Genomic DNA, 19,565 nt, shown 5'->3' with positions numbered 1-19,565 from the left:
ACAGTGTGATGTAAAGATAGTTTTAAATGGAAAAAAATTAAGATTTAAGTCATTGTAATTTCCTAATTTATATTTTTGAATTTCTTTTCATGGCCACCTAAAATATTTTTTTATAACAAATGCATTTTGTTTTCAAATCTCGGTGGCACTCGCTTGCCCACAGTGCCAGTTTAATGTTCCTTCAGCAATGATCTGATGTCTGAACTTCCCCACAATTCCTCTGTGTGTTTCAGTCATGCGTGAGTTATTTATTGCTGCAATTTATATGATGCTTTTTTACACGTTGGAAACTCAGAGCAGCGAATGATCTAAAATAAAATATAAATAATTAAAAAGCACTACGAGATAAAGTTCTTATTCATCCAACCCAAAAGGTCTGGATCAAGAAACAGATGTTAATTCTTAAGAGACGCCAAGAAAAATGAAACTAAACAAAATCCCCAAGGAAATGAAATCTACACCCTAAGTACTAGAGGTTGACTAAGGTCTGTGTCAATTCCCAACTTCTGTATTGTAATTCAGCTTATAGTATCTCTTTGTGCTGATAAATTAGTCAAGGATGTAGACTAGAATAGCAGATCTGTATCAGTCTAAATCCTGAAAAACAAATTAGGATTATTTTTAATTTTTTCACCTAAAAAAACCTCTAACTTTCCAACTTCTTACTGTCAAGTCTCCCACTGACAAGATCAAGCAAGCAAGAGCTACATGGATATCGGTGAGGTGTTTTTAATGTTTGGCCAGAGTAAATGCAGAATCTTGGAAACTGTAATAAAATTTTCCCAGCCTCCCTATAAGTGAGTGGCGTTTCTTTGAAAGCTTGGAGATGCTTCTGTCCAAATTTCTCTTCACTGGGGATAGTTGCTTATATTATAAGAGCGGTCCCCAACCCTTGCGACTTGGCGGCCCGGCTGGGGGACAGAGGGGAACTAGGCCACGCGAGTGATGGGCCAATGCGGACAAACGCAGCTCAACTTGTGTGAGTGGCGGGCAGGTGCACAAGCGCCTGCCGGCCCTCCGCTTGCGCCAATTGAGCTGCGCGTGGACGCCAGCCACTCGCACAGCCCCATTCCAATAGGCCACGGCCCGGTAGTTGGCCACGGCCCAGGGGTTGGGGACCCGCGGTTTATGAGGTAAGCCCACAACTGACTCATCGGCTGTCTTTTCTTGTTTGTGGCTATCATCGCTTCTATCCCTTTCCAGTCTCTCCCCCCCCCCCACAATCTCTCACAATTACTAGCAGTCCTCAACTTACAATTGGGATAGGAATTTCTGTTGTTGTGCATCATTGCAGTTGTAAGTCAAGTCAACACATGATCAGACTTGATCCTATGACCAGTTTTACCATAGTCATTAAGAAAATCCAGCTTCCCCAATTGATGTTATTTGCAGGGAACTGGCTGGGAAAGTCACAAATTGTGACTACGTACCCCCAGGACGCTGCAATGCGAACAGTTGCCAAGCGCCTGAATTGTGATCACGTGACTCTGTGTGTGTGTGTGTGTGTGTGTGTGTGTGTGTGTGTGTGTGTGTGTGCTGCAATGGTTGCAATAATGAAGAAAGGTCACAATTCGCTTTTTCCCTTAGAGGGTGTAATTTTGAAATGCTGCCAAATGGACCATCTCAAGGCCAAAAGTCCCTGAACCTCCGACCAGAAGCACAAATAACATTGTGCAGGAAATATGTGTCATTAAGTATTCTAGACTAAGTTGACAGCCACGTGATTTCAGGCTTGATTTTTATGTATTTTATTTATTAATTTTTGCACAAATTGCTCGAAGGATGAGCCCTGGAGAAAAGCCAAATCCAATTCTCTGCTAAGACCAGAAATCCAAATTTATGAGTTTCATGGCAATTCACAAAGTAAAGATATATGCATTTTAGTTAAAATTCAGATATTATTTACAATGAGTTTTCATGAATTTGGGGGTGGATATTTTTTTTAAAAAAATGGAAACATTACTTTTAACATCAACAATTAGGAGTAATTTAATAAAATTAATGTGAAATACTATATACATATATTTATATATTTTTGATAAGATTAAAATGCGAAAATTATGTATATAAATACATATACTTATATATTTAAATTTATATACATATAAAATTGGACCACAAGAAAGGCTGAGCGCCAAAGAATTGAGGCCTTTGAACTCTGGTGCCGGAGAAGACTCCTGCAAGTCCCTTGGACTGCAAGGCGATCAAACCGGTCAGTCCTAGAGGAGATCAACCCTGACTGCTCTTTAGAAGGCCGGATCCTGAAGCTAAAACTCAAATACTTTGGCCACCTAATGAGAAGGAAGGACTCACTGGAGAAGAGCCTCATGCTGGGAAAGATGGAGGGCGAGAGAAGAAGGGGACGACAGAGAATGAGGTGGCTGGATGGAGTCACTGAAGCAGGAGGCGTGAGCTTCAATGGACTCCAGAAGATGGTAGAGGACAGGAAGGCCTGGAGGAAGGTTGTCCATAGGGTCGCGATGGGTCGGACACGACTTTGCAGCTAACAACAACAACTGTATACATAAAGACATACTTTAGAATTAGACAGCAAGTTTGGTCTAGTGGTTAAAAGCAGAAGACGGTGCCTGCCTTAGGCCTGAAAGCCGATTGGTTGACTTTGGGTCAGTTACCAGGAGACGGTGAGTTCTAGTCCTGCCTTAAGCATTAAAAGCCGGTTGGGTGAATTGGGCCAATCGCTCTCTCAGCCCTCACAGGGTGGTGGTTGTGGGGAAAATAAGAGGAGAAAGGAGCATCAGGTAAGTTCACTGCTTTGAGCTATTAAAAATAATAAAGTTGGGATAGAAGAAATAAATAAATAAATTCCCTACATTCATTATTAGTATTGTATCCTTATGTTGTACCGGTAATCTCTCCTAATGGAGCTTGCTAGCTACAAAGCATATCCCACCTAATTAAATGGATAAACTCAAATTAGTTTAACTATTTCAATCACTTTCTAAAAAAAATTTGGGGTGGGGTGGGGTTTGAGAGTATGATCTGAAATCTCCCTCATATCTCAGAATTTCTGTAATTTTAATAAATGTCTTATTTAGCAACTATGCACATGCAGCACGTTACCAGTATTTAATTTTTTGGAATCACAGTCTGAAAGATCCTTCAGAGCAGATGGAGGCAGGCAGGACACTGTATTGCATAAGTCAAATTGCCTTTCCCAGACCTGAGCCCATTTCATGTCTGAGCAAAGACACAGTTGCTTTAATGAGTTTCAGACAGGGATTACATGTCATGTGCACCTATTTGCTTTTAAATCTGAAGTGTTCTAATATTCACCATAATTTTACAGTCTAGGACAGGGGTCTTCAAACTTGGCTCTTTTAGGACTTCTGGACTTCAACTCCCAGAATTCCTCAGCCAGGCACGCTGGCTGAGGAATTCTGGGAGTTGAAGTCCACAAGTCCTAAAAGGGCCAGGTTTGAAGATCCCTGGTCTAGGAAAATGGCCTCCCAATTCAGCATAATCTATCAAACCAGTATGGTCTGTATGGACAAGAAACAACGGATGGAATCTAATCAAGGACAGAACCAACCTAGAAATAAGGAGACATTTCCAGACAGCTAGAACAATTAATCAGTAGAACAACCTGCCTCCAGAAGTTGTGGGTGCTCCAATACTGGAGACTGGACAGCCATTTGTCTGAAATGGCTTAGGGCAGGCCATAGGGTTAAGCAAGGGGTTAGGCTAGAAGACCTCTAAGATCCCTCCAACTCTGTTATTCTGTTATCAAAGGTGTATCACAGAACTGGGTCGTTTAAATTAGCGAAACAGTGGGTTGATACGCTCATGCAGTTTATGCTAAAACAGTAGTAGTAAAGTGATGATCATATAAAAAGAGTCTGCTTTTGTGGAACAGCTTGATTGCATTTTAATTATCAGAGGAAGGTTACATCTCCTATGTTACAGGATATGAGGCTGAGTCAGGTTTGTCATTATTTTATGCAAGGCTCTGTAAGTTATATGGAGCTGGGAATTAAGTAGACCCATTTTAACACAATTAGTACTTGCAACAGAAATAACAATCGCCTCTTTCGGGACACGATCTGGCCTGCAGTCAGGGACGGCTCAAATTCATGTGGCCTTTATTAATTATTATAAGCACATTTAATGAGGAACAGTAGAATCCCGGTGAACTGATGGTCAGAAGGACAGAAACATCCAAAGACACAGAAATTAACCCCTAAAGATCCCTTTCAACTCTATTCTCTTCCACCCATGGTGATACCAGTACAGAATCACCCTGAGAAAGTGAGAGATTAGATTTTTGGAGCAAGGTTAAAGGACTGGCAAGGAAGGCATAATGGTATCCACATCTGTTTCTTATGCTGGGAGGCTGAAAAAAGACCACTCCAAAGCTGGGTTCCTGATAAATATAGCTTAACACAAAATGTGCCAAGGCTTCACAGCCCTGGGGTTTCAAATGGTGCCACTGACAAGGATCCATGACACACAACATATCGAGTGCAAAGTTTCTGTTTATTTTTGCCCATCCATTTGTGGCTCGCTTTACATTCATCTGTAGGAAAACAGTCCTTGCCATTCAGAATTGTTAGCGTCTGTTTTTCCAACTTGGCAACTTTAAGAAATATGGATCTCAACTTCCCATGCAAGCTGGGGAATTCTGGGAGCTGAAGTCCATAGATCTTAAAGCTACCAAGCTTGTAAAACGCTGATCTGGATTTGAATGACCAGAAAGGAGTGTTTTTATTAGCAGATCACGCTGCCCAGATCTCTCTCAAACACACACGCTTAGAGTCCACAGCAATCCATTATAAAGTGGATTCCTTCACTTAACATGGTAAATATTCTATGTAAAAATAAACTTGGCGGCTTGCCTCTTGCTTGGGTAAACTTTATGCAATGGCCCATGGCTACAGGCTTAACAAATTTCGACTTGAAACTCATCTATTTACTAGTTTCGGCAACCTGTTTTATATGGCTTAATTTCAAACAGTCTCTGGAAACATTCAGAGGAGAAAGGAAAGAAGGATTAATAATCCTAACCGTCAGCTGGGAAAAAATGTTCCTTATCACTGCTAGAGGGAAAAATATCAGCCTCTTTAAAGTATATAAAGCTACGCACAGATATGATATAAAGTTAATACTTCTTTTTCTGCAAAAAAAAGTTCATTTAGTGGCCGAATGGCACTGAAAAAAATTACTTATGACCGTTTTTCACACTTACAACCATTGCAGGTTTCTGATGACCCCCACGATCAAAGTTCAAACGCTCGGCAACCACCTCATATTTATGACGGTTGCAGCATCCGGGGGTCACGTGATCCCCTTTTGTGAGCTTCTGACAAGCAAAGTCCATGGGAATCCAGATTCACTTAACAACCATGTTACTAACAGTGTTTCAGTTAACAACTGTGGCAAGAAAGGTCGTAAAATGGAGCAACCTTCGCTCTTTTCGCCGCGACCTGAAGACTCGGTTATTTGAACTTGCCGGCCTGGACTGAGGGATTGGGGTTTTAGATTTTAGATTTTAAATTTTAAATTTTAAATTTTAAATTTTAGAACGTGTTTTATTGTTTAGGGCTACTTGGTTTATTTTAATTTTTGTATATTATGTGTTGTATATAGTGTTTTAATTGCCCTGTACACCGCCCCGAGTCCGTCGGGAGAGGGGCGGTATATAAATCCAAATAATAAATCAATAAATACAAATTCACTTAACTGTCTCACTTAGTAACATAGGTTTTAGGCTCAGTTGTAGTCGTAAGTCAAGGACTACCTGTACTAATCTCGTACACTTTTGAAATCAGAGGGAGGAAAAAATAGAAACGCTTCCAAATCCAGATCAATGCTTTATGCCAATGTTTCTCAACCTTAGCAACTTTAAGCTGCGTGCACTTCAGCTCCCAGAATCCCCCAGCCAGCTGTGCTGGGAGTTGGTCCACGCAGCTTGAAGTTGCTAAGGTTGAGAAACACTGCTTTATGCCACCTCTTTTATAAGGGTGAGATACACCTTCTATAATGAGTGACAACGTTCACTTGGCAGGCTTAAAAATTAGTCACAATGTCCTTGGTAAATTTTTCAGTCAGTAAAAGTGGCATCTGCTAACTCATTTGTTATCGCAAATGATCTGGAACTCAACAAGGTTAGGAAACAGTCATAAAGAATATACTTTCTGTTGCCACTAAATTGGCCAGTTAGGTAACACACAGTGTATCTTAAAAGTAGAAGCACCTCCATGAAAACTGCACTTATCAAATGAATTGGCGTTATTCCTTTGTTGTTATTGGCAGCAATGCACTAAGCTTTTTTTTTCATAATTTATTAGAATTTTTTTATAAAGAATTTCTAGTATATGTTATGATGTGTCCTATTTCAATCTCTGCTGTTTGATATGTTTCAGGGCAGTGAGTCACTGGAGAGACCGAATAGACATTTAGAGGTGTCTGTTATATTTAAGCTCAATTATTCAAACCACAAAAGTTGCCAACACAATATCCAAAGATGCCAGGTGCCACTGAATACTTAATTGATGCTTGCATCCTCTTCAAATGAATTACATTTTAAACTAATTGTCTTAAAGGATGTGACTTGAAAACACAACGACCACTCGTAACAATGCTCATTGAGTATAATGATAAAATAATATTTAATTTAATTTAATTTAATTTAATTTAATAATATTTATATACCGCCCTTCTCCCTGAGGACTCAGGGCGGTTCACAGGGCAAAAGTCAAATACAAAGTACAAACATTAAAAAGAAATTAAATAATTGCCCAAGTTAAAACAATTAATACAATAATAAAACCCCAAAAATAAAATTAAGAATACAAAAAAATAAAAACCCCACCAATCCCCATCAGGCTAGGCCGGCTTGTACAAACAAAAACGTCTTGAGATCGCGACGAAAGGAGCGAAGATCGGGCGCCATCCGGAGCTCTACCGGCAACTGATTCCACAGCTCCGGAGCGCCCACAGAGAAGGATCTCCCCCTGGGTGCCACCAATCGACATTCTCTGATCGGTGGCACCCTGAGGAGGCCCTCTCTGTGGGAACGCACAGGGCGCAGGGAGCTTGATGCCGGCAGCAGATGTTCCCTAAGGTACTCCGGCCCCATGCCATGAAGGGCTTTAAACACCATTACCAGTACCTTGAATCTCACCCGGAAGGCAACTGGCAACCAATGCAGCTCACGGAGCAAAGGTGTAACGTGGGAGTATCGGGAGACTCCCAACACAACTCTCGCGGCTGCATTCTGTACCAGTTGGAGCTTCCGGGTGGTCCTCAAGGGCAGCCCCATGTAGAGAGCGTTGCAGTAGTCCAGACGAGAGGCCACGAGCGCATGAGTGACCGTGCATAAATCATCCCGGCTAAGATAGGGCCGCAACTGGCGCACCAGGCGAACCTGGGCGAAAGCCCCCCTAGTCACAGCTCCTATATGGTCTTCCAAGGTGAGCCGTGAATCTAGGAGGACTCCCAAGTTGCGAGCCCTATCTACGGGGGGTAATAGTTCACCCCCCATAGCAAGAGGTGGAATGTCCGAATAGACCCGGGATGAAGATATGCAAAGCCACTCAGTCTTGTCAGGGTTGAGTTGAAGTCTGTTCCTCCCCATCCAGACCCGAACCGCCTCCAGGCAACAGGACATCACGTTGAGGGCATCACTGGGGTGGTTTGGGGTCGAAAAGAAAAGTTGGGTATCATCCGCGTACTGATGATACCCAACTCCAAAACCACGAATGATCTCACCCAGCGGTTTCATGTAGATGTTGAACAGGAGAGGCGAGAGGACCGACCCCTGAGGAACTCCACAAACGAGAGACCTCGCGGTCGACCTCTGCCCTCCTGTCAACACCGACTGCGAACGTCCCTGGAGATAGGAGGAGAACCACTGTAAGACTGTGCCTCCCACTCCCAGTCCCCTGAGACGCCGCAGCAAGATACCATGGTCGATGGTATCGAAAGCCGCCGAGAGGTCTAATAGGACTAGAACAGAGGAATATCCCCTGTCCCGAGCCCTCCAGAGATCATTCACCAGCGCGACCAATGCCGTCTCCATGCTGTGCCCGGGCCTGAAACCCGATTGGTACGGGTCTAGATAATCCGCTTCATCCAGGACCAGAGGGAGCTGATGCGCCACCACACTCTCAACAACCTTCGCAAGAAAGCGAAGGTTGGAGACAGGACGAAAGTTGTTCAATACAGCTGGGTCCAAGGCAGGCCTCTTGAGGAGAGGCCTCACCACCGCCTCTTTCAAGACGGCGGGGAAGCTACCCTCACCCAAAGAAGCCGATATAACTGCCTGGAACCAGCTGCGTGTCCTCTCCCGGGCTGCATAGACCAGCCAGGAAGGGCACGGGTCCAGTAAACATGTGGTGGTGCTCAGCCTCCCCATGATCCTGTCCACTTCCTCCGGAGTCACAGAATCAAACTCATCCCAGGTGGTATCGACAAGACCGCCCGTGTCCTGATCGCCAGACTCTGCCCAGTCAGAGTCCAGACCGGTCCGAATCCGAGCGATTTTGTCCGACAGATGCTGGTTAAACTCCTCGGCACGACCCTGCAAGGGATCCTCCCTCACCTCCTGATTTAGGAGGGAGCGAGTCACCCTGAACAGGGCAGCCGGGCGATTATCTGCGGACGCGATAAGGGTGGCGAAGTGGTTAGACCTCGCCTCCCTTATCGCAGCGAGATAAGACCTAATGTGGGCTCTTAGTCACAATTTGAGGGAACACCTGCTGCCGGCATCAAACGCCCTTCGCCCAGTGCGCTCCCACAGGGAGGGTCTGCTCAGGGTGCCGCCGGTGAGAGATTGCCGGCGGGTGACACCCAGGGATAGGGCCTTCTCTGTGGGAGCGCCTGCCCTCTGGAACCAGCTGCCGGTGGAGCTGAGGACTGCCCCCGACCTCCGATCATTCCGCCGGGGCCTGAAGACCTGGCTCTTTGAGCTCTCAGGCCCAGGCTGAGGAGAAATTTTTAATCCGGGTTTTAATGTATACAGGGTAATTTAATATTTTTTAATTGGTTTTTTAACTTTTGTATGGTGGATTTTTAATTCCCTGTAAACCGCCCTGAGTCCTCAGGGAATAGGGCGGTATATAAATGCAACTAAATAAATAAATAAATAAATAAATCGGTCGGATTCGGATCGGCTAGATCTCCAACCGCTCTCTAGGCCCCGTCTCCGACGCTTCATCTCCCGGAGCTCCGCCGAAAACCATGGAGCTCGACGGGATCTGCACCGGGTCAGGGGCCGCAGGGGTACAACTCGGTCAAGAGCCTCAGTGGCCGTCCTTTCCCAGGCTTCCACTAAGGCATCTGCCGAGCTGTGAGCAAGGGAGGCAGGTGGGGACCCCAGCGCCGCCTGGAACCTCTGGGGATCCATTAAGCGTCTGGGGCGGTACCATTTAATTGGTTCCATACACCCACAGCGGGGGGTGGCAAAACGGAAGACCAGGCGCAGGAGATGATGATCGGTCCATGACAGGGGCATTATAATTGGAGAGCCCCCACCAAGATCATCTAACCACCATCCAGATAAGAAAACTAAGTCAAGGGTGTGGCCTCCCTCATGAGTCGGTCCCAAAATTACTTGCGTCAGGTCCATGGCCGTCATGGAAGCCATGAACTCCCGAGCCAACTCAGATGATCCTCCCAGCGATGGTAGATTGAAGTCCCCCAAAACTATAAGTTTCGGGAACTCAATCACCAGCCCAGAGAGGACATCGAGCAGCTCAGGCAGGGCTGCTGCTGCGTGACTAGGCGAAAGGTACACCCGCAGCAAGCCCAACTGTGCACCAGGGCCGCATCTCAGAAAGAGAGACTCACACCCGACTATCTGGGGAACGGTGGCCTCCCGCGGACATAAGGTCTCCCTCATAACAACAGCCACACCCCCACCCCTACCCTGAGCCCGGGGCCGGTGCAGCACCCGGAAACCTGGTGGGCAAAGGTCAACCAGAGGAATCCCGCCCTCTGGGCCCAACCAAGTCTCCGTGATGCAAGCCAGGTCCGCCTGCTCACCCTCGACCAAGTCACGGACGAGAGGAGCCTTATTAGAGACAGACCTGGCATTCAAATACACCAGCCGGAGCTCGGGAGGCTGCACACCCTCACTCCCGGGACCTTGGGGGAGAGCCAGAGGGTCGGAGTGCCCCACCGCTTGTAAACAGCGGAGAGGCCTTCCCTGAGATCGATACGGCCCTCTGCTCCTACATCTGCTGCCATTCCCTGATGTCGTGGGGATAGGTAGCCCCACGACCAGCCCTGTAGCCCCAGAGGTAACCGACCCCCGCTCCTCCCCCCTGCGATCTGCATCAGCACTAGCCAGAACAGAGGTTGTTGGATCGCCCCCCTTATCCAAACAACCAAAAGAACCCTCCCGCCTCCCTAACCCCCTAAAAAATTTAGAAAGAAAAATAATCAGGGGCCTCTTATTAGGTCTACGTCGAAGGCCCCTACCCGTGCCCAGCCAACTCTCAGGGTCCCAATAAATGGGCCCTTCCTTGAGGTTATAATCGGCTAAAGAGGCGGGTCGCACCCAGGAAGGGGGAGCACCCCTGAGGGCGAACAAGTTATATTAATAGTGATTCAATTGAGTATAATTGGGCAACAATTCTTAGAAAAACCAAATGTCTTTTCCTGCATGATACAAGGAGGGTTTTATAAATGAACAATTAGTTTAGCCCACGAGTTAAACGGGACATATTCAGTGTCACAAGCATTGAGTTTTACAATCAAATGAAACAAATTATCAGAAAAAAACCCTGTGAAAAACGACTACGCTATGGAAATGGGCAATGAATAATACCTGTTTTAGCTCTCCGCTTCCCTATATGCAAGTTCAATGTTATTCACTTTTAATACGGGTATCCATCTCTTCCAGGAATCTCGGCCAACGTGAAGAACTACAGTATTAAAAATTCGCTGCTGTTTAACCCTCGCTTTGCTTTCCCGGCCTTCCTTCCGGTAACCGTTCCTAAGACCGGCCTGCGATAGAGAACTTTACAAAGGAGGGGAAGGAAAACACGAGCCTACCGTTTCATCTTCAAGTTTCAGACGCAGAGTCTTATCCCCCTCTTTGTAATTTCTGATGATTTCAGCCGATTTCCAGACTTCTTCTGGGTCAGGAATCCAAACTCTTGTATACTGCAGCGGGAAAAGCAATAAGAAAAAAGGAAAATATTAAGATGAGCACCAGGAAACGAACATAAGTCAGAAAAGGAAATAACTCTCTACTCCGGAACCCTTAACGGCGCCCCAGCTTAGTGCCTAGGAGAGAAAGGGTCCCCCACATAAAATCATTTAATATGGTGGTTCAAAGCATATATTGCTCTAAATATAGACCTTTTTAGGATTTCCAGGCTATTGATAAGATAATTCAATGCTAGGTTAGCAAACGTCCCCACTCTATCTGGGGGCGGGGGGGGGCATAGTTTAAGCAGCAGAAATTCTGTAACATTAATCAATCTAACCATCTATTGTAAGGAAGCTATTTTAATAAATCCATGTTTAGATGATAATAATAATGACAAACATGTGTGGATCACGGACACTGCTGTACCTGGAGACAGCAGAATAGAAGAGGAAGAACTGGAGAAGATAACAAAATACGAAGATCTGTAAGTAGAAATAGAACGACTATGGCAAAAGAAAGCAAACATTGTACCAACATTAATAGGCACCTCGGGTGCAATCCCAAAACAACTGGAGCACCACTTGAACACCATCGACAAGTGGTTAAGGCACCAGGCTAGAAACCAGGAGAACGTGAGTTTTAATCCTGCCTTACACACGAAAGCCACCTGAGTGACTTTGGGTCAGTCATTCTCAGCCCAACCCACCTCACAGGGTTGTTGTTGGGTTGAAAATAGAAAGAAGGAAAAGTATGAGGTATGTGTCTCAGGGAACTGAAGATGTTTGATGAATAAGAGAGCTGAAAGGGACCTTAGCTTCAGGTGGCTTCTCTCCTTGATGAGTTTCCACCCGTCGCTTCTTGTCCTGCCTTCGGGTGCTTTGGAGAATAGGGTGATTCCCCTCCCCTTTGGGGCAGCCCCTCAAATACTGGGAAATGTCTATCCTGTCACCCCCTGGTCATTCTCTTCATTAAACTAGACCAGGGGTGCCAAACTGCCGACCTGTGGGCCGGATGCGTCAAGCCGAAACTGTGCCCACCCCAGCTCCGGCAATGGGAAAAAAGTTGCTATACGTCGCGACACGTCACGTGACACGGCGAGTTTGACACCCCTGAACTAGACCTACCCAATTCCTGCAATTATTCTTCATCTGTTTTAGCCTCCAGCCCCCGATCATCTTTGTTGCTCTTCTCCGCAGTCTTCCAAGTGTGGCCTTACCAAGGCCTGGTAAAGCTCCATTATGGTTAATTGTTTCTTCTCTTTGGGTGGTTTCTATATTTTTATTATTTTGTGTGTTTTATTTTTTATTGTTTTTATTGATTATTGTACTCTTCCTGAGTGACTTTTTGTGAGATGGGTAGCCATGTACACGTGAGGAATAAAGACAATAAGTAACAATAATGCTCCTGAAAGAAATGAGAGGAAAGGGGGGGGGGGAATTGGGGAAGAGAACCAAGCTGCTATGTCAACCTGAATCTCAACTTCTGAGCCACTGTTAATGCTCTTACTTCTAATTACACAAAGAAAAATTGCCACAAAAGAACCTTGACATTTATACCCCACACTGGGCTCATTCAATTCCCACACATCACTGTTTACACCTTCTGTGGTTCCTGATCTGGAATTTGACCCTGGTGGCCCTCACTTTCCAAAAGACCAGGAATAATGATTTTTTTTAAATAAATCAAAAACCAAGCCAGTAATTTTTACCACGAGAGACTGAAAATATAAATCTGACAATAAGTAGGCAACCCACTTTTTTCTGGAATGTGAACAATTTGCTCCTGGCTTAACGTGACCCAGGAAAAAGTCTGACATACTGTAGCTAGTGAGATCTTGAAAGCGCTCGACTTAATTCATTCAACAATGGTACAAAATTAGGACAGCCTCGGCCTCAGCCCGCTTTGCAACTTGCAACTTTGTACTCTGGGAAGCAGAACTGAAGAGTTTGCAAGCTCTGAGTTCCTACAAGTGCTTAATCGAAGAGTGACAGTCTGGAAACTGCTGTCACTTTTGGATGGGGTGCCCAGCAGTAGCATTCTAGGTTGTTGTTTCTTTAAGTCTTATTAGACAAATCTGCTTTCTTCCCTACGAAAGCCAATTGTCACCCCCTTTTCCCAGTGGAAAAATAGAGAGTGTACACTGCTCATATACCTTAATCTACAGGTAGTTCTCGACTTACGGCCAGTCACTTAGCGACCGAAGAGATAATCCCCGACTTGCAACCATTCATTTAGTGACTGTTGGAAGTTACAGCGGCACTGAAAAAAATGACTTATGACCGATTTTCACACGACCGTTGCAGCATCAAGATGGTCACGTGATCCTGAGCCTAGCTGGCTCAGGAATTCTGGAAGTTGAAGTCCACGAGTCGTAAAAGAGCCGAGGTTGCCTACTCCTGCTCTAGACTCTTAAAGCGAGAGCAAACCCCACATCCCTATTAGCACCGATGGGGTTACAGAGTTTGGGTACCAAGGTCAGAGAACAACAAGGACACCCCTCCTCGTTCTAGCTTTAAGTGCTAAATATTCTTTTTCCAGATGTTTCATATTCAAATGTTTTCAAATGCCTGGGAAATCGTCCAGTAACTGAAGGGAAACCAAGTTATATGATGAGTTCTTTTTTTGGTGAAAAGATGGCTAGAAAAACAGTGATGATGATATCCATTCACTCACGTCTGACTCTTTAAGAGATTTTATGGGCCGGATCTTTCCACCTCTTCCAACTTCGCCCTCCTATTTCTTTGAGTTCTTCTGCGCAATGGCTGGAGCCAGTTTTGATAGTGTCCAGTCAACGAGTTATTTGGCAACCTGATTTCTTTTTACCGCTTGCTTTTCCAAAGATAATTGTTTTCTCCAGTGAATTCCCCTTATTACATGGGAAAACAATAAATAAAAAAAAGAAATACACAATAAAGAAAAATATAATGCAAGATACGCGTGAAAGAGGTGGTCTTAAAATGCCTAATTTTAAATTATATTATGAGGCTGCTGCTTTGTCAGCGATAAGTGACTGGTTTAATTTAACGCAAGGGAGATTATTAAATCTTGAGGGTCATTGATTTGTTATTTGGTTGGCATGCATATTTATTGTATGATAAGAAGGTGGATAATGTGTTTAAGATACATATTTTAAGGTATGCTCTGTTGCGGGTTTGGAAAAAGTATAGACATAAGTTAAATTATAAGATACCCATTTGGGCAATACCTAAACACGCAATAGAAAATATAAATGTGGGATTTAAACATGATGTGACTACATATAAGGAAATTTTAAGTTTAGAGAGGAATGTATGGAAACTAAAGTCATATAAAATTTTAAAAGAAGGAAAAATTGTACAAACTTGGTTTCAGTATGGGCAATTACAGGCTAGATGGAAAGAGGACCAGAAAGTTGGTTTTTCGATGACTGATGAAAATTTGGTAAAACAAATTAGAGATCAAGGTCAAGCACATATAAAAAGGATATATAATGCATTGATAGAAATTGATTCAGAAACGGAACTTGTTAAAGACTGTATGATAAAGTGGGCTCAGAATTTTCAAGAAGTTATAACAATGGATACTTGGGAAAAGATCTGGGTTAGAAATGTAAAATTTACACAAGCCCAAAATTTAAGAGAGAATTTTTATAAAATGTTTTATAGGTGGCACCTAGACCCTAAAAAATTAGCAAGTTTGTATCCAAATTGCCAGCCCAAATGTTGGAGGTGTGGTTGTGAGGATGCAACGTATTTTCATATATGGTGGACTTGTAAAAAGGTTAAAGCTTTTTGGATTAAAATTTGGTGGAATATGCAAAAGATATTTAAGAAAAGGATAAAGTTTTCTCCGCAATTGTTTTTATTGGGTATTATTACAGATACTACTGTTATAGATGTTAAGTTGATGTTGAATTTAATTACGGCAGCGAGACTTTTAGTAGCTCAATATTGGAAGAAGGAAGAACTGCCGACTATAGAAGAATGGACTTTAAAAGTTTCTAACTTGGCGGAAATGGCAAAGATTTCAGCGTATTTGAAAGACCAATCGCAACAGAGATACATTGTGGAATGGAGGAGATGGATTGAATATATTCAGAATAAATATGGGACTAAAAAGTTTCATTTAGCATTTGAATAAGTAGTGGATCTATATGATGTATAAATAGTTAATAGTTATTTTATTAATAATTTGACGATGGAGAGTTAAAGTGCGACAGAACTTAATGTTTTATTGTTGTTAGCATATTTTAGATTATGTTTGTTTGTATTTTTATACCCTGTATTCAGCTCTGGGAAGTCGGGGAGGGGGGAGGGGAGGGAGGGGTTGGGGAGAAGGGAGGGGGAGGAGGGGGGGTTTGTGTTTAAAAATGTATTGTAAAACTTTTCAATAAAAAGAAAAAGAAAAAAAGAAAAATAATATGGAACCTCTTCTATTTTATATTGGCTTGTACCTTTAAAGGGCCTGGCACTCTCCAGAATCTCGGAATTTCTGGATTCAGCTGTAACTGTGTGTACTTACAAATAAGCACCTACAGGGAGTCCTTGACTTACAACAACTGAGCCCAAAATTTCTGTTGCTGAGACAGTCGTTAATGAGTTTTCCCCCATTTTGCGACCTTTTTTGCTCCAGGCGTTAAGTGAATCAATGCAGTTGTTAAGTTAGTAACATGACTGTCGAATGAGTCTGGCTTCTCCACTGACTTTGCTTGTCAGAAGGCTGCAAAAACTGATCACGGGACCCCGGGAAACTGCAAATGTCGTAGGTATGAGAGTTGCAAAGAAGCTGAATTTTGATCACGTGAACAGGGGGGTCATAAGCCATAGGAAAAGCAGCTGTAAGTCACTTCTTTTCACTGCTATTGCAGCTTTGAATGGCCACTAAACAAACTATTATAAGTCAAGGACTACCTGTACATATTTATATATATGGATCTTTGGTCATTCGGGTTTTTTCCCACGTAGAATTGAAGGTGTAAGAGCAACGTTTCGATGGAATCCCATCCGTCATCATCAGGCTGGTGGCTTTAGCTTCCTTCTTCTGGGAGAAGCATGTGGCTGTTTGTTCCTCTTTTTTAAACTGCCAGAGGGGGTGTGTTCTGTGGGTGGAGGTGTGCTCTGATTGGGTGGGGGATTAGGTGTGTTCTGATTGGGTGGGAGTGTTTTGAATGGGGGGGTGTATATGCACACACACACACACACACACACATATATATATATATATATATGTGTGTGTGTGTGTGTGTGTGTGTGTGTGTGTGTGTGTGTGTGTAAATTTTAAATATATATATATGTATATATATATCCAGGTAAACTTATATATATCTCCAGGTAAACTTACTTCTGAGGCTTTCTTTCCTCCTAATAAATATACATACATAAAGGTAAAGGTTCCCCCGCACACGCGTGCTAGTCGTTTCCGACTCTAGGGGCCGGTGCTCATCTCCGTTTCAAAGCCGAAGAGCCAGCGCTTGTCCGAGGACGTCTCCGTGGTCATGTGGCCGGCATGACTAGACGCCAAAGGCGCACGGAACGCTGTTACCTTCCCACCGTACTGGTTCCCATTTTTCTACTGGCATTTTGACATGCTTTCGAACTGCTAGGTTGGCAGAAGCTGGGACGAGTAACAGACGCTCACTCTGTTACGCGGCACTCAGGATTCGACCCGCCAAACTGCCGACCTTCTGATTGACAAGCTCAGTGTCCTAACCCACTGAGCCACCGCGTCCCTATACATACATACATACATACATACATACATACATACATACATATATATATATATATATATATATATATATATATATATATATATATTCTTTTTGGCAAAGAGGGATGTCTTACAAGTCAGAGTTATAAATACAACACTAATTTACTTAACAAAATATACAGTCTACCCCAATCCTGATGCTGAATAGCATATAAAATACACAAGAAGCACAAAATAAACTAATCATTCTTCAGCTCTATGGGGTGGGGAGCGATGGCCCTTTTATGACCTGTGGACTCCAGCAGGCTCAGGAATTCTGGGAGTTGAAGTCCACAACCATAAAAGGGCCATCGCTCCCCACCTCCAAGTTCCACCCTGTCTAACCGAACCCTCTTCCGGCTGGGCTGAAGACCTAATGGAATTAAGCCTGTTTTAACCGGCTTACACAAAAAAAAGAAGGAACATTCAGACCAGTCCATTGATGAAGGGGGAGAAATCCATAAAGCCAGGCCTATTAGCGAGAAAACCTCTTTTTCTATCTGCCCTCTTACATTGCATGTCTCTCCGAGGAGGCTTTCTCTTGACGACTAGATTCATTCCTGACAAACTAATCCCATTAAAGGGGGTTTCGTTGAGATGCCAAGAGTGTCAAAATCCTCTGTTGTTCATCTCCCTAAAAAAGAACAGACTTCCACTCTCCATAGATCCAACTCCAATTATTTATATACTTACAAAATGAGTAAAGTACCTACAAAGTATATTGGAGCAATTTAAGAATCAGCCTTTCTCAAAGGTGGATTAGTAGATTTGCTGAAGTACACCCACATTAATAAAAGCTCGCACCAAGGTAACACCTTGTGAAATCTGACACACACAATAAACAAAACACTTCAGCTTGAGCGTTTTAAGCTGTGCTTCTGTAGTAACTGTTATAAATAAGGCAGATGAGGCTTCCCACTTTCTAAATGCAACTCTCAGGAGCAATGAGAAAGAGACAGCAACATCTAGCCACAGGTTCCTGACACTAAATCCATCTTTAAAAGTGGATTTAAATTCCTCTTCAAGAGCTAACTTTAAAGGTCAGGGAGTGTTCCAGTGGACTGCAAAAAGTTGGGCATCTTCCTACAGCCCTGTGTCTCAGTTCTCACACTGAGATACCAGTGTTAATTCTCAAATAATGCCATAGCAGAGCAGCTGCCGGCAGGAATAAATCAAGCAATTCGTTATAGGAATCTGTGGAGCCAAAAGCACTCACCTTGGAGGAGGCATCCCACTGGGCCTCTGTTTGAGTTAGTGTCCTGACTGGAGTTCTTTCCATTAGCCTCCCCAAAGATGGGCTGTTTGGCGACTGGGTCTGAATCTCAACTCAAAAAGGCCATAGAATTCCCCCTTTTTAGAAGAGTTTGTCAGATCTTTCTCCCTACTCGTTATTGGAAAACACACTAAGTTGTATATCAGCGTCCCCCAGTCTTTCTCACTCTAAAAGGCAGCAGTTTTTTAGGAGCTCAGAGAAAAGCCTATTTTATCAGCTGCTCTCAGCCCTTTTATTTCCTCCAGGTGTAGTAATTTAATTTAATTTAATTATGGGACTTGTATGCCTATCTCCCGAAGGACTCAGGGCGGCTAACAACAATAAAACAACAATAAAAACAATGAAAAACAGTAAAGTAGCAATTCACACCTCTGAGATAGGACAATGGTTGCTTTCCAAGTTAATGGCAAAACTCTGGAGCATATAACCCGGTTTGTTTGAAAACACCTTGAAACAATGCAATGGTTACTAGTAGCATGGATTTATTAATAATAAAACTTATTTCATTTGGGTTAAGTTAGCTTGTTTAATAGATTATGGGAATGCTGTGAATATATCTTGATTTGAGTGAAGCTCAACAACTGGAACTGGGTGGCCTGTTAGAGCTATACCTGGCTCGAAAACCAAGATCAAAGAAAGCTCAATAACAATTTCTTGTCAAACTAGAGTGATATATCAAGCGGAGTGACGCTTGCAATCGTATCTTTCAGAATTTTATATTTTGGAATAGAAGAATGGGTCCTAATGCTGCTTTAACTCTGACTTCCGGCATCCCCCACCAGTGAGCGGGCTTAGCTGGGGCTGCAGGAAGTTGTAACTCAATATAGGAAGGTAATTGCAGTCACCTTAGCAAGACTTTGTGTTCTGAGTTCAGCTGAGTTCCTCCTCCTCCTCCTCCTCCTCCTCCTCCTCCTCCTTATTGCTAATTTGCTGGCTCACCCAGGAGGGCAGACAAGTAAATACCATCCATGCTATTTGCCTGGATCTCAAGCACAGCTCAGTCCCAACAGAAAATCCGACACCAGCCTTGCCTGTTTCAGAACCTGAAGTAGATTTAAAAATCAGAAATGCAGCCTGAATTCATTGTTTTCTTTCGTATAAATTAATCTCCTTTCTCCTTAAAACATTTTTTTTTAATGCAATGTAGCTTCTTGCCTATGTATCCACTCAGGGAATAGGAAAATTACTTTTCTTAAAATCCTTCGCTCCTCATTGAAATGTTTATTTTTTTCCAATGAATTTATTATGATCCTTATATTTATCACTATTGTCATCATTCCTGTGGTGTTATTATTGGTGCTATGTAAAATCAGAAGTAGAAAGGTTAGAATGTAAATTAAAGTTATATCCCATCACTAATTTTTTTAATTCAACATCCTTAACACCCTTTACAGATGCCTCTTTTGCACCAGAACCTTTTACTATGGGCCACCAGATGAAGAAGCACAC

General features: G+C 43.3%; 1 protein-coding gene across 3 annotated transcripts in view; it reads right to left on the bottom strand.

Annotated features, from left to right (window-relative positions):
* MYO5B (myosin VB) overlaps positions 1–19,565 on the bottom strand; it is a 241,397-nt gene that overhangs the window by 158,295 nt on the left and 63,537 nt on the right. For all 3 annotated transcript variants that reach the window (XM_081319235.1, XM_081319237.1, XM_081319236.1), the window contains exon 2: positions 11,017–11,127. In XM_081319235.1, the coding sequence (XP_081175361.1) occupies positions 11,017–11,127 (111 nt within the window). The remainder of the gene's footprint in view (positions 1–11,016; positions 11,128–19,565) is intronic.

Source organism: Vipera berus, assembly GCF_964194415.1.
Source record: "Vipera berus genome assembly, chromosome: 2".
In the NCBI taxonomy this organism is placed as follows: domain Eukaryota; kingdom Metazoa; phylum Chordata; class Lepidosauria; order Squamata; family Viperidae; genus Vipera; species Vipera berus.
Note: the sequence above shows the minus strand (reverse complement) of the source record. Positions and strands in the feature narration are given on the sequence as shown.